The following is a 13,795-nucleotide window of genomic DNA, read 5'->3' on the forward strand; positions in this document are numbered from 1 at the left end:
GAAGTGATACAGATGCATATGGGCAGCGTGAAGTCAGTGTCACATCCTTCACAAGGGGCCTGAGATTCCTCGCAGCGCTCGTGGACCTTAAGGATTAGTTTTCTGGAGCACCGGATCCTGCTATTATCATAACTCCTGCACTCTGGATGCAGCCACAGCTTCAGCGATGAGAGATTCAAGGAGGAGGCTGCCGGAGCAAGCTCATGTCATCCGCTGCACCAACACCATTCCTTATCGCAGTTTGGGATAATACATGGTCTGACATCCATCTTAAAATATACTGCCATTAATACGTCTGGCAACATAGCGGCGATAACAGCTGCGGTTCCCCTGTTCTCCGAGGGTCCACTTTTCAATCTACAGGTCTAATCTCGAATTCCAGGAAGCTCATTTCCATTTACAAACCAGGGCCCGTGCACAACTTGTCACACTGTCTCAGTAGAACTATTAACAGCTATATATACAACCAGTATAGTGTGTCATGTGGATTCAGTTTCTGCCCGCTGGTAGATGAGTGAGTGTGTGTGTGTGTGTGTGTGTGCGTGTGTGTGTGTGTGTGTGTGTGTGTGTGTGTGTGTGTGTCTTTGTGTGTGTGTGTACATGTGTGTGTGTGTGTACGTGCGAAGGTTACCATGTGAGTGAACAGGACTGTCTTGATGCCACTCGTCTCCCCAGTGGGCAGGGTGTGAGAACAGTTATTAGATATTGGGACACCTCCGATTGGATCAGTTGTGTGTGTGTATGGAGGCCGAGCGGCAGAGGGACAGTGACCCTGGGCAGCGGGGGAAGTGGTCAACCGGGGGTTCAGGGGTGTAGAAGGAGAGGAGAGGAGTCGGCACCCAGGTATGAGGACAGGCCGGGGGGTTTCATAGTTGAAATTCAAGGGGTAAGGTTTCCCAACCTCTGCAGCGAAACGCATTGCGATGAGCTCTGGCCTAATTATAGCGGAGCGGGTTTGGGGGGAGGTGGTTGTTTGGCAGAATGGTCGGGAGTCACGCTGTGGAAGGGTGAAAATGGGTGAAAGTCAAGTCTGAGGGCAGATAGGGTGTCACGCCAACAAACAGAAGGGAGGCAATTATGTCAAATCCCTTTAATGAAAAGCAGAAGTAGTGCCACATACTGTAGATAAACATGAATAGAAATGAGCGCGGTGCATAATCCATAAAATAATATTTGTTGGTGGAGAAAAAAAGTGAGCATCCGATGACACAAATAAAATAAATGTACTGCATATTGCAAATAGACGGACACTTAACAAACAGTGACCATTCACAAAATAAACATCCATTATCATTATTATGTACAGAGTTGAGCTTATTAAGTGAGTCCATATGATTCTCTGGTATACAAAATGGTATTTTCATCTCTTCTCACAGTTGATATCATTCATCTTAAGTTCATATAATAAAGTAGCATTCACATGATACTGATAAAACACACAAGAGTAATAAATAATGAAAACCAAAGCCTCCTGGTTATCAAGTATTAAGTCTTTAAAAAAAAAAACCTGTGTAGAATATCAAAGACACTCATTGATTCTATCGATAAGTCAACATGTAGAGGATATGACGAGATTGGTAAGATCATCAGAAACGTCCTGATGGTGCAGAGGAGTCTTTAACAATGGAAGACCATTTCTGCCAAGAGACAAAAATGGAAAGATATTTGAATACAATCTATAGCAGCCAATAATTATGACGGGTTTGTCTCACAGAGCAACAAAGGTTAGAGGTTGTGATGGATGGATGGGTCCAGCAAATATCTGACTTTTCACCCTTATGCCTGTTTCCTGTTTCCTGTTTCCTTTTTCCGAGGCAACAGCCAACATCTTTTAATCTATTACGATTTCTCCTCACAGTGCTTATTGCAGCTCCAAAGATGAAGGTCCCAGAACCATGAAAAGTGAGTTTATCATTAATTGCTCTGTTTCTTTAACTGTGCCATGGTCAACATCACTGTGCTGGAAATGAACCAAACCTTAACTATAGAATTATCAAACAATGAAATAGATTTATTCTTCAACTGTGACAAAGTGTTTCATCCTGAGCATTGATCTAAAGGCGCTGCTGCAGTGGGTGTCATTGTAAAGGGCATAGACAAACACCAGAGGATGCTTTTTTAGCTATGAAACAATATCAATGATTATAACAACGTTATTGTCATAGATAGCAACACATCAAAAGTCCAATATATCGATATAATGCTTACAACACAGAATTGATCTGCCTCAGATTTATTTAAATGTTTGTCATTCTCTGCTCTTAAAGAATATTTTTAAACCACCACCTTCACTCAGGAGCAAAATTCTCTCTTTAAACTTGAAAGAAACTATAAATTGACATAAATTGTGATAATTATTGACATCCGCTGTCATGAGAATTTGTATTTTGATATAGTTTTTATCCATATAATCCAGGCCTAATCATTTTACTCAACATGTTTTTATTACTAGGCAGAAATGGGCTTTCATATGTAAAAGACTACAAAGCGTTATATTATAAGTGTCTGAACATTTAGAAAGATATATACTTCCTAGCAGAAATATCTATTAGACTCTTGTTGACGTAAGCACACCATAGAGCCAAACAAGTTAACAGTCAGTGCCTCCCACTGTTTTCTACTAAACAAAAACACAGAACGCATTTTCTCATCTTAACTCTAAGGGAATTCCTCATTGTTGCTCATGACTTTTTGTCAAATGTTTGATTAAGACCTCTTATGACTTCTCTGACAAATGAAATGCCAAGAGCAAGCTGAAAGTTGCAGCCCTCAGGAAATGGACATTAACACTTAAAGGATACTATATGTACATTTCGGTATTCAAGTGTTAGGTGGCGCTATTCTTGTGTGGCAAGCATTTCTGCCAGGGGCTGAAAGGAAGAGAGAGGATGATGAAGAGGATGCCTCCGAAAATGAGAGCGGCTCCCGCTGAGCCCACGCAGGCTACGGACCAGGACAGCTCGTGGTGCAGAGGTATGGAGTGATCACTGGACAACAAGGCCAGCACTGACTGGTGGAATATCAGGATAGAGAAGAGAACCAGCACACCTGCACACAGGGACAGAAATACAAGATATTAATGTCTACAACAAGACCAATTGATCGTCAACTGGCCGATTAGAAGTATTTTATAAGTAACACAGCTTTGATATGAACCCTGATGTCACTCCACATAAAGTCCCACCTGACAGGATGAAGCAGAAGGCGGCGGGTTTGAGAAAGAAAGGTACTCCCTTGCTCAGAGACATTCCGATACAGATGGAGCCCGTGACCATCATGGTCAGACTCAACAGGGCCAAGATGGCTGCTGCAAGATTCAGATCTGTAAAGGTGAGAGAGCAGAAGCTAAAGCTAAACATGTTCTGTATTTATATCACCCTCTTCTAGTCTTGAGGACCAGTCAAAGCACTTTTTCACCCACTTACACACATTCATTAAGTGCATATAGGGGGGGAACTCTCTCTATGAGAACAGCACAAGCAGCATGGAGGTTTGGGCTCTGTATCTTGCCCAAGGGCACTTTGGTATGCGGAAAAGGGAAGACTGAGGTCGAAGCACCAGCTATGGTTAGAGGACACCTTGAAAACTGTAGGAAATCTACAAACAACTGTCTCCAACCTGACCTCTCCTGATCCGGTGTGATTGTCTGTGGTGCCACCTCTACCGGATGATATCACGGCAAAGCTTGGTGAACTAGCACCATATACTAGATCCTCAGCTAGAAATCTGGGAGGGGTCTTAGCCCTAAGCCTGAGCTCTGAACCCAACATTTAGAAGGTTGTACAATAGTATTTTTATCATTTATGAAAGCTAGCCAAGGTCAAATCTTTTATCTCACATACAGACTGGGAAGAAATCCTTCGAGCCGTTGTTTCTTCTCGCCTCGACTGATGCACCTCCCTTTATATTGGTCTTACACAGAAATCAATCCACCGTCTACAGTCAGACAAGAATGCTGCCGCTCGGCTTTTAACACAATCCCCAAAATGTGACCATATCACCTCTGTTTCAGCATCCTTGCACTGGCTGCCTCTTTATTGATTTAAAAATTCTTTAATGACTTTTAAAGCCAGGCATGGGCTGGCCCCCCAGCTTTTATCTGCCTACGAGCCAGGACGCAGCCTGAGATCCTCTGGTAAGACATTCCAAAGTCTAGGCTGAAAACCAAAGGAGATGGAGCCTTTGCCGGGAGGGCCCTGAACACGAGTCGAGTCTGTTACCTGATTTATCTCTCGTTTTAAGACACATCTCTATAGAAGAGCTCATATCGCATGATGTCTTTGACTTTATTAACTGTATCTTTATTATTATTATTTTCAGCTGGCAGAGAGTATTTTAAATTTTAGTTTAATTGGGTACGGACTGGTGAATGGACTGTATTTATATAGTCAAGTTTCTGGTCTTAGACATTCACCTATTCCTACAGTGTCACCATAAGTAGCGTGGGTCCACATAGCCATCAAGGAATAAATTGGAACAGAACGGTTCACAGAAATTCAGCTTAGAAAAGGCCAGTAAATAGCAAATTTAGTTTTTAATTAAAAAGTACAAATTGTTGAATGTGATGGTTTGATTATATTTCTATACATATCGATCCCTACACTGCTTCTCCTCCAGAGTTGTAGGGGCGTTGGGCGTGAGGTTCACTGGTCACCAACGTAACGCAGGGACAACTAGCCATTGACACCTTGGGTCAGTTTAGAGTCTCCTATCAGCCTTAACCTAATCCAACCCCAGGAAACTGGAGTACTTGATGAAAACCCAAACCAACACAGGAAGAATCGGCAAACTCCTTTCAGACACCTTTCTATACCCAGTGCAGTTAAACGGTACCAAAAACTGCAGCCTCCGAAATTACCTTTTAATCAAATTTAAAAAAAGACAAAAGTGAACATGTTAATCTTCATGTGTGTGAGATTCGTTCCTTCTCTTATACTGCTACATGTCAAACTGCACTTTATCTTCTCGCCTGAGTAAGTGCCCTGAGTGTGTGTCATATGTCAGAGGCTCCTTGCATGCATCAACAAGGAAGTTTTAGAAACAGATACAGACTTTATGTTGACTGTGATCTTAAGTATCACTTCTCAGCAAGCTGATCTCCAGACTGCGCTGAAGCCAATGTCGCCCTGGATGGTAAGGTAAACACATTAATCAGTCTGATAGCTTATGGCTTTGCTCTGGAAAGTGGGTGGCAGCAGAAGTTAATGGGCTAAAACAAGCAAAAACCACCAGTATGGTTCTGTGAGCACAGTGGTGAACATCTTTATATTGATAGCAGCTGCTGCGTAACTGTTAGCCTGTATCTGTGCGTGTGTGTGTCTCCAAAGACAGAGGAAGGTGTCATGTCTCACTCTTGTTAGTCGTCTTCTTGAATATGACTGCATTCTCCCCAGAGGTGAAGAATTTGAAGTAGGTGCAGTTGGATTCTGTGGGTAAAAACAAAAGATCAGACAAAGAAATCACACACACACACACACACACACACACTCCCACACACACTCTTATGGATGGCTGCTGGTCTTCTATGATTTGCCTCCTATGCATCCATGCACTCTGTCCTTCCAGGCATCATTCCTATTTATATCCAAGTATCAAGCATTAGCTGGAATACCCAGAGACACACACCGCTACACACAGACACACACACACAAACACACAAACACACACACATACACACACACACACTCAAACACACACACGCATAGCCACACTGCCCAGCACCGCACATATGGTGCCGCCAGAGAGGGTGAGAGACAGCAAAACACTGAGGGTGGGAGGCAGAGGGGAAGAGGGGGGGAGACAGAGGGTATAGGGGCAGATGGAGGTGCGCCGAGTGAGGCGAAGAGGATACGTGGGGTGAGCGAGGATGGAAGAGATATGGATGGAAGCTCATGGAGCGGGTGAGACGGCAGGGAGAAGGAGGAGTGAGTTGGGGGCAGATGGAGGGGTGGTGAGAGAGGGGAGCCACAGATGGAGAAGGAGGTGAGGGGAGATGAGGGGGGGAGGAAACAGAGGGGTTGTTTAATACTTCATTACTACGCTCTTCCTCGGCCCCGGTCTGTCCCTCCTCCTTGACCCCCCCCCCCCCCCCCCCCACTCCCCTCTATATTTAGACAAAAAGTGTGAAGTAGTCAGATTCCACTCGGCTTCACCAGCGCACAAGAAAGATGACCACATGCCTGTGCACATATCTCTCACACACACAAATATGTTTGGGCCCGCACACATTTGTAAACATTCTTATCAAAGCAGACCCTCAATTTATCAGCATACTGATTTTTTGCCATCACGGCCGACTGATCTCGCACTTTGCCCGGGACAGGGGCCAGAGGCGTGTGAAACTGGGACGTGAGACAGAGAATCAGAGATGGCAAAAAACAGTTGTTCTCCTCGGAACACGGCTCACGGCCATCTGCGAGGGGCGGCGTGGGCCAACAGTGTGAGGAGGACTGTCAGAAGCATACTGGCTGCCCTCGCACACCAACAGGCCGTCTTGGAGGCTCGGAGATGGAGGGTACATCTGCTACTGAGACGCAAAACTGGATACAACAACAATCTAGTTACACGTCATTACGGGTGATATAAAGTGGGCGAGTAGCATTTACGAATATATCGGATCCCTGTGATTCTTTTTTTGTTTTCTCCTACGCTCCTACTCGGGCGATTTCCTCCGACAGGCCGTGATTCCTGGAGCGGATCCTCCCAGGGCCTTCCTCCATCTTCCAATACCTGCCCCTCGCTCCGACTGGAGCCTCGCTTTTCAGACAGAAATAGGTCATCGTGCAGATAATCGACACACACTCCCGAGGACCTAACTGCGATCAAGTCGAATCAAGCGCTTTCAGACAGGAGCTGTCACAACTCTAAACATGGCCGATCATCAGCACAATAAACCTGTGGTCTGCCCCTTTATCACCTGTCTGTACTGTGTGTACAACGAGAGATGATTAGGTGCTCAGTGGAGAGAAAGCCTTCACGTCCGTAACGCCTCACTGCACTGACAGTGTTATGAATCACAAAGATAATATTGTGTAATGCTGGATGTGCCTGCGTGTTGCTTTGTGTTGTCACAAAAGGAGAAGAACTGCAAGCAGCTTCGCCGCGGTCCTCGTTCCGCGGGATCTGTTTCCGAGCGTTGCATTTCTTTAATGATTCAATTTGCACATTATCTGTAGGATGACCTAGATACATATGTATGCAAGCAGCTTCACATACACAAGTGTCCTCTGTCTCTGCCTGTGCACGGCTACAGTGGATGTACGCATACGGCAAACATGCAGGGAAAAAAAGACTCAATATCACAAATGTGTTGCTCACAGTTCTTTATATGTTGGTACAATGATAAATAATTTGTATTTAGACCTATGGTGATAGCATGATTCCACCTAGTCCCTCATGAGCTCAGATAAAAGACCTACAGATGTAAGCGTACTCCCACAGGGTATATTCCACATTAGCTATGCCTGCTCCCTCTGTTTTCACATCAGTGACGATGGCGAGGGAAAACGGTGGTGTTTTTTTTTTCTTCTTCTTAATGATGTCATCAACAGCCTCTCGCATGCATTCTCTATTTGACCGTTTTTCTATGAACTCACTTGCATCCCGGGTCTGATGTTACGTTTGCATGAGCGGGCAGTTCAGTTCGCAGGAGAGCAGACACGAGCAGACAGTCAGGGAAACCGACACACACCTCCCAGAGCAGACACACACACACACACACACAGACACGTGGCGGCCAGCGGTCTCACCTCCAGGTAGTTCAGCAGGGCCGCAGCTCATCCTCTCCGGGTCGATGTCGGCCACCAGCAGGGTGCGGATGCAGCCCTTCCACAGGCCGTAGTGGGCCATCTGGCAGGTGTGGTTGCCGCCGAAATGCTTTGGTTGGGCCAGCACCGCCCAAAACTCTGTCCCCATGCCCAAAACCGTCAGGGTCACGCCGATGATGGCGACGAAGAAGGCCAGCTTGATCTTCCCCTCCTGGCTGTCACTCATCTTGGGGACTCGCCTCGTTGCCCGTCCACCCTTCATTCCACCCAGTCCCCCACCCGGTCCGGCCGCGGCCACCCCGATCCGACCGTCGTCATCCTGCTGCACGAAGAAGTTGGACCACATGCTGATCCTAAGTGGCCAGGGGGACCAGGGGATGGGGAAAAGGACTTAGGACTAGATGAGGGGAGCAAATAATAGATGGGAGGATGCAAGAAAGGAACCTAGGTTGTAGATTTGATCACGTGAAAAAGAGGTGATACAGCTGTCAACTGTCCTCTGATGAATGAGTGAGTTGAGAGAAATTAGAATGAAGCGTGGTAATAAATGAGCTGACCACTGACATGAGACAGAAAGATAAATGAATAGAGCTACAATTAATCAGATATGAAGTGAGATAATGATGAAATGGGAGGCGAGGGAGGCCGGTGCAGGAGAGCCCGTGTCTGCTTCCCGTCCAGTCCTCTGAAACAGAGAGTCGAAACAGAGGGATGAAAGAGCGGTCGGCACATGCTTCACAAGAGCAAAAATCCTTTCATCACCAGCATAATATTTCATTTCCAACAGCTTTATCAGCATCTACAGTATTCCCTCCCTAAAAGCCATACGACAGGCTCTCCGCCAACAATAGATAAGCCATATGGCGTTTCCCTGAAAGGCAGTTTCGGCTTCAGATGAAGAAACAATGGGGCCGGACGAGCTAGTGGAGTCGGTACAGGCAGGGTCAAGGTGAGAGATAACACCAGAGCGCCAGACGAGACCACCCATCTCCTGTTTCCCCCGAGGAATTGACAACAGACCTCGTCCCCGAGCAGGTAGACTATCCCTGGCTCAGACGTAGATCCCGTTTGATCTGAGGGGATAATGGGTTGCCACAAATACCTCCCAATACTTGTGCCGGCAATCCCCGGGAATGTGCAGCCGTTAGCGACGCCCGTGAGCGAGTGTGTGAGCGTGCACGTGTGTGACAAATGCACTGTAGATGGGACCTGGCCATTAAAGTCGTTACTGTTATTCCAAACTGTGAGGGGGGGGGCAGCTTAAACAACGTGAGTGACAGGGCAGAACAGCGTCGCCGCTCTGTGCAGGGTGCAGGAGAGGTGATAATTCATGCCCGGACCTTTTGACAGAGTGGGGGGGGGGGGCTGCAGTAATTAACTGCGCCTCTCAGACCAACAGGTCACATAGTGGAGGCAGGAGGCCCGGGCTGTTAGGAAGGCAGCACCAACAGGCCACACACAGTTGGTAGATCGCTTAATTCAGAGGTTTGCGCTGACAGCATCAGAGGTTTTATATAGGCGAGGCAAAACATGAGCCCTCTAAGAGTAAACACGGAAATAAACATTAAAGTTGGGCAGTGTGAGGCAATATGATAAAGATAAAAGTTCAACATTTATAAACAAGCAGAAAAAAAGAACTATAGTCGACGACAGGGCTAGAAAATAAGTAATAGGTGATTAGTTGGTTTGATTTACTGTTAAGAAAATAAATCTGAATTTGTTTTTGATTTGCGATTCTCTGCTTTTCTTAGTTTTTTTTTTTTTTACTGAAAATGTTTGAATGATGTCAGCTTCTGCAAAAATGTGCATTTGGAATTTTTACTACTTTTTTATACATTTTCTTGCTTTATTTCTAACAAATGAACTGGTAAAATAATCTGCAGATGAATGATTATGAACATAATCATAAGTTTAAGCCTTATTTATCTATCTATCTATCTATCTATCTATCTATCTATCTATCTATCTATCTATCTATCTATCTATCTATCTATCTATAAAACAAAAACTGAAATAACTCTTTGTGTCAGACTGAAAAATGTATCTGAATCATCTGATAGAGCAAATTTGAGTTTCCAGAGATGATCATGTGATACGTTTAAAAGCTGCATCACAGCAGCTAATGGATTATGGGATGTTTGGACCACTAATGGTGTTGACAGAAATTTTGAGTTTTTATTACAGCTCGCCTTGAACCATTCATGGACAACAGCACCGAAATGTGAGGAACAATAACACGATAGAGCTTCATCATTGTGGTATTATTCTGCCAAAAGCCAAAAAACAACAAAATCGATTTATTGTGTATCTCTGACTGACAGAAGCCAGTATGAAGGATACAATGGTCTTATTGAGAGACACGACACAAAGCAGAATCTTTGCACGTCTGTGATGAGCCAAAGTTTTGGCAAAGGATTAGAATTCTCCTCCAACATTAAGTGTGATGAAGAACATGAAGAGTGATGAAGAACATGAAGAGTGCAGCCGCTGACAGCCAAGTTAGTAATCACAGAACTACGGACCTTGATCACATTACATCCATATTGACCAGTGGATGATAGAGCATGCCAGGTCATTCGGGGGGGGGGGACTCAGACAAATGCTCTCTTTGTAATTAAGGATTATATGAAGCGGTGCACTCACATGTGTTCCTGTTGTTTGCAATGCACCATCAAGCTGTGGTGCAATGACTGAGCAGCTGAGCAAGAGGACACGTCTGTACAACACAGGCACATCTAATGTTGTATAATCGTGGAAACTCTGGATCTGGTTTGACCAGCAGCCGCTCTGTCGACACCTTGGTGACACGTGGGCACAAGAAAGCAACAAGCAGCCGATGCACTTGAGCGAAAAAGGAGAATATGTCTGACCTGTTTGGTGTGTGTTGTTCAGTTCAGGAGGAAGAGGCGCTTGAAACTTAATAGAGGGGTGAGAGTGGTGAGGGGTGAGTTAGTGAACGAGAGAGGGAGAGAGAGAAAGAGAGGGAGAGAGAGAGAGGGAAAGGGGGTGGGAAGGAGGTGCGTAAGGGTTATGGAAAGAAAGTGTAACAGGGGTGGGGGCTGTAGCCTGGTTGGTTTACAGTGCTGATGGTTAAATGTGTGTGTGTCTGTGTGTGTCTGTGTGTGTCTGTGTGTGTGTGTCCCGGCAGCAGCAGCCTGTTCATACTCTGTACATGTTTGAGCTCTTAAACCAGCGAGCCAAGGTGCTGCAGGGTGGTCCGCCCGTATGACGGCAGTCCAGTCCAGCCTGATTAAAAACATGTCTGTGGCTGTGGTGGCCTTGCTTTGTGTGTGTGTGTGTTTGTGTGTGTGTGTGTGTGTGTGTGTGTGTGTGTGTGTGTCTATTTTGGACAGCCACCTGTTAATGACATTAAGTTTGGGTGAAGGAGGAGCCTGTGTTTATACGAGAGGGGCCAGGACAGCGTTTTACAGCAACACAATATACTGTGAGGACACAGAACATCTGACACAGGGACACAGAGTGAAAGTGAAGCGGGAATGTGTAAACGCACACGCACAGAGGCAGGAAAACCGAGACAGGAATAGGAGATCGAAGAGGAATAAACCTGCAAACAAGAATGTCTGATGCAGAGGCCGAAAATGGACGAGAATGGCTGAAAAAGAAACATTTTGAAGGAAAGAAAATGGAAAAAGTTCATCCCCATTTCCTTCCTCAAGGCCCAGAGAGACCCAAGTGTGGCAGCCTGGTTCTGTGGAAAGCTGTGGCCCGGCCCTGCCTGGCTCTTCCACAGTTTAGGTTACATACGTGGCACAGCAAAGGGAAGAGAGGGAGAGAGCGAGAGAGAGAGAGAGAGAGAGAGAGAGTGAGAGAGAGGCCAACCCCAGCAGCCAGCTATACGCTCGGGGGAGGGGGAGAGAGTGGAAGAGAGGGAGAGAGACAGAACAGGAGAGAATCAGAGCGAGGGGACGAAACAAGCTGTAGGCTGTGACAGGAACATAAACACCTACAATGTCCAGAGCAGTCAACTCTTTTTTATCTCTCTTTTTATCTCTCTTTTTCCCAGTAGAGAGAGAGATTGCTGTGAGGCTGCAGTGCAGGATTTCTTTTTTGGTGCAGTTTGCAGATGGAGGCGTGCAGAGGACACGGCGGCCATGATGAATAGATGGAGCCGGAGGACAGCTATCTGTTCTAATGCACATGCAGTATGTGTGTGCCTGTTCTTTCAAAACTTGACTTTGTCTCTAATTGTGCCCGCCTCCGTCTCGGCTCCTCCATCACGTGAGATTGAGAGGAAGTGTCCGCACACAGTCGAAGGCCATCAATAATCTACAGTATGCTGATGTGAACAATCTTGTCCCCACATCACTCAAGTGCCGCCGTCAGCAGTGCAGATTTATGCTCGAACACCCTGAGCTGCACACGTGTCTGCAGCCATGCGCAAACTGCATGAGCACACTTACACATCGCAGCTGCATCCATCCCCGACTATCATGCAGCAGTGTAATCTGGAGGGCAGGGATCTTATATTCGTATTGTCCTTTCTTATAAATGCCATGAAAAGACCAACAATTACCCAATCATATAATTTATATTTTTGCCTTCGGAGCTCAAGCTGAATACACAGTGGCTGATTCCTGTGTGAAGGTTCTCCATTAAACTATTAGAGACAGACTGTAAATCCCAGATAGAGCACCAATCCTGTGGTGGTTTCCCCCACTGAGTGATGTTACTATTTACACTTTGTACTAAGGAAATTGTTTTCAAAGGCATTTGTTTGTTAGCAGGGTTACACAAAGATGACTTAATGGACTACTGATCCTGGTGCAGTGGGCACAAAGGAGAATCTCATTAAAAGTTTGGTGTTGGTCCAGATCAGAGGGCAGATCCTGAATTTGTTTCGTTGATTATTTTTGCTGTTGTTTTTCACCAGCACACAGTTTCCTAGAGAATATCTGATGGATCTTGAAGAAAACTATCTGATATATGTGTATCATATTTACGAGTGTGTTTCATGAGGGGACTGTCACACACTGCGGAGGTTTGTGCTCCTCTGAATGACCTTCTAGTTACATCTGCTGATTTGGCAAATTATTTAGCCTTATGAATAAAGCAGTCACATATACAGCCCATATTCATAGATTTAGGTCAAATACACCATCATTGGTTTAATGGGAATAGAATTTATCACATCAGATTATACTGATAATTCTCACGATAAATGTAAAATTATTTTAAGTTCAAAGGCTGATTTTCACGGCTTTGTGAGGAGAAAAGGACAAACACTTGATAATCAGACAATCAGTTTACAGAGCAGAGCATCATGTTTGTACAATGCATAAGAAATATATCCACATACATTTCGCCTTTGAAGGTGTTTATGAAAATTATACTGCAATAACTATTGATGTTTTATTGCCCTGTGTGTTGTATTCCGTGTGAATTAACAGCATTAATCAGACTGAAGCACACCACACCGGTCTCTCACTGCTGCTCCCCTCTGCAGGTGCAGTCTGCCTGCTCCCATACGCTCAACGCAAACGGGTCCACGTTCACAGACTGCCGCATCCAGGCTTCTCCAATATTGCACTCTCCCACTGCTGCAGTGTTGTATCTTTCTGAATGAAGATCAATGGGGAGGCGCTGCCCAGAATGACAATGACGATCACCACAGTCTTACATCCACCACTAGAGGGAGATGACGCATTTACAGTCCTCACTGCCGCAACAGGCCCAGGGAGGCCTGCTGCTAATAACCTTTAAAAGCTGTCGTGTTAAGCAGCCTGGATGCATGAGAGAGGCAGGGTCACTTTTACGTGATACGGCTTCAGCTGCTGTTTCATCTGCCCCCTCAGGGAACGACAGAGCGTCACATCAGTGGCTCCACTGCTGGGTCCTGTGCAGCAAGTGCAGTGATGCAGATGGAGCTGGGCAGTATAAAGCTGACACAGGACATCATTGCATGTCAGAGATTTGTTGCCTTCTTGTCACGGTTTCACAGAAAGTCCCCGTTGAATAAGTCCCAGGTGGATGCAGCCTTTATGGCAGTTATTGCTGCTGAGCAATACTCT

The 13,795-nt window shown here is 45.6% G+C and overlaps 1 protein-coding gene across 1 annotated transcript; it reads right to left on the minus strand.

Moving 5' to 3' along the window:
- Nucleotides 1–1,081: 1,081 nt before the first annotated feature.
- On the minus strand, nucleotides 1,082–10,733 carry cacng6b (calcium channel, voltage-dependent, gamma subunit 6b). Its single transcript, XM_062400041.1, has 5 exons — nucleotides 10,637–10,733; nucleotides 7,749–8,451; nucleotides 5,352–5,426; nucleotides 3,185–3,322; nucleotides 1,082–3,048 (listed from the first exon to the last, which is right to left on the minus strand). Exons 2-5 carry the CDS (start codon nucleotides 8,110–8,112, stop codon nucleotides 2,828–2,830), a joined length of 798 nt encoding a protein of 265 aa, XP_062256025.1. The 5' UTR covers nucleotides 8,113–8,451; nucleotides 10,637–10,733; the 3' UTR covers nucleotides 1,082–2,827.
- Nucleotides 10,734–13,795: the final 3,062 nt, after the last annotated feature.

Source organism: Platichthys flesus, chromosome 11, assembly GCF_949316205.1.
Source record: "Platichthys flesus chromosome 11, fPlaFle2.1, whole genome shotgun sequence".
Lineage (NCBI taxonomy): Eukaryota > Metazoa > Chordata > Actinopteri > Pleuronectiformes > Pleuronectidae > Platichthys > Platichthys flesus.

What these genes read in the sequence shown, in the direction of transcription:
- cacng6b (XM_062400041.1), bottom strand. Translation starts at nt 8,112, where the DNA reads ATGTGGTCCAACTTCTTCGTGCAGCAGGATGACGACGGTCGGATCGGG. An exon ending in CCCTGCTGAACTACCTGGAG is followed by an intron (nt 5,427 to 7,748) that starts GTGAGACCGCTG and finishes TTTTACCCACAG; the next exon opens with AATCCAACTGCACCTACTTC. An exon ending in CTTCTGCTTCATCCTGTCAG is followed by an intron (nt 3,049 to 3,184) that starts GTGGGACTTTAT and finishes CCCTGTGTGCAG; the next exon opens with GTGTGCTGGTTCTCTTCTCT.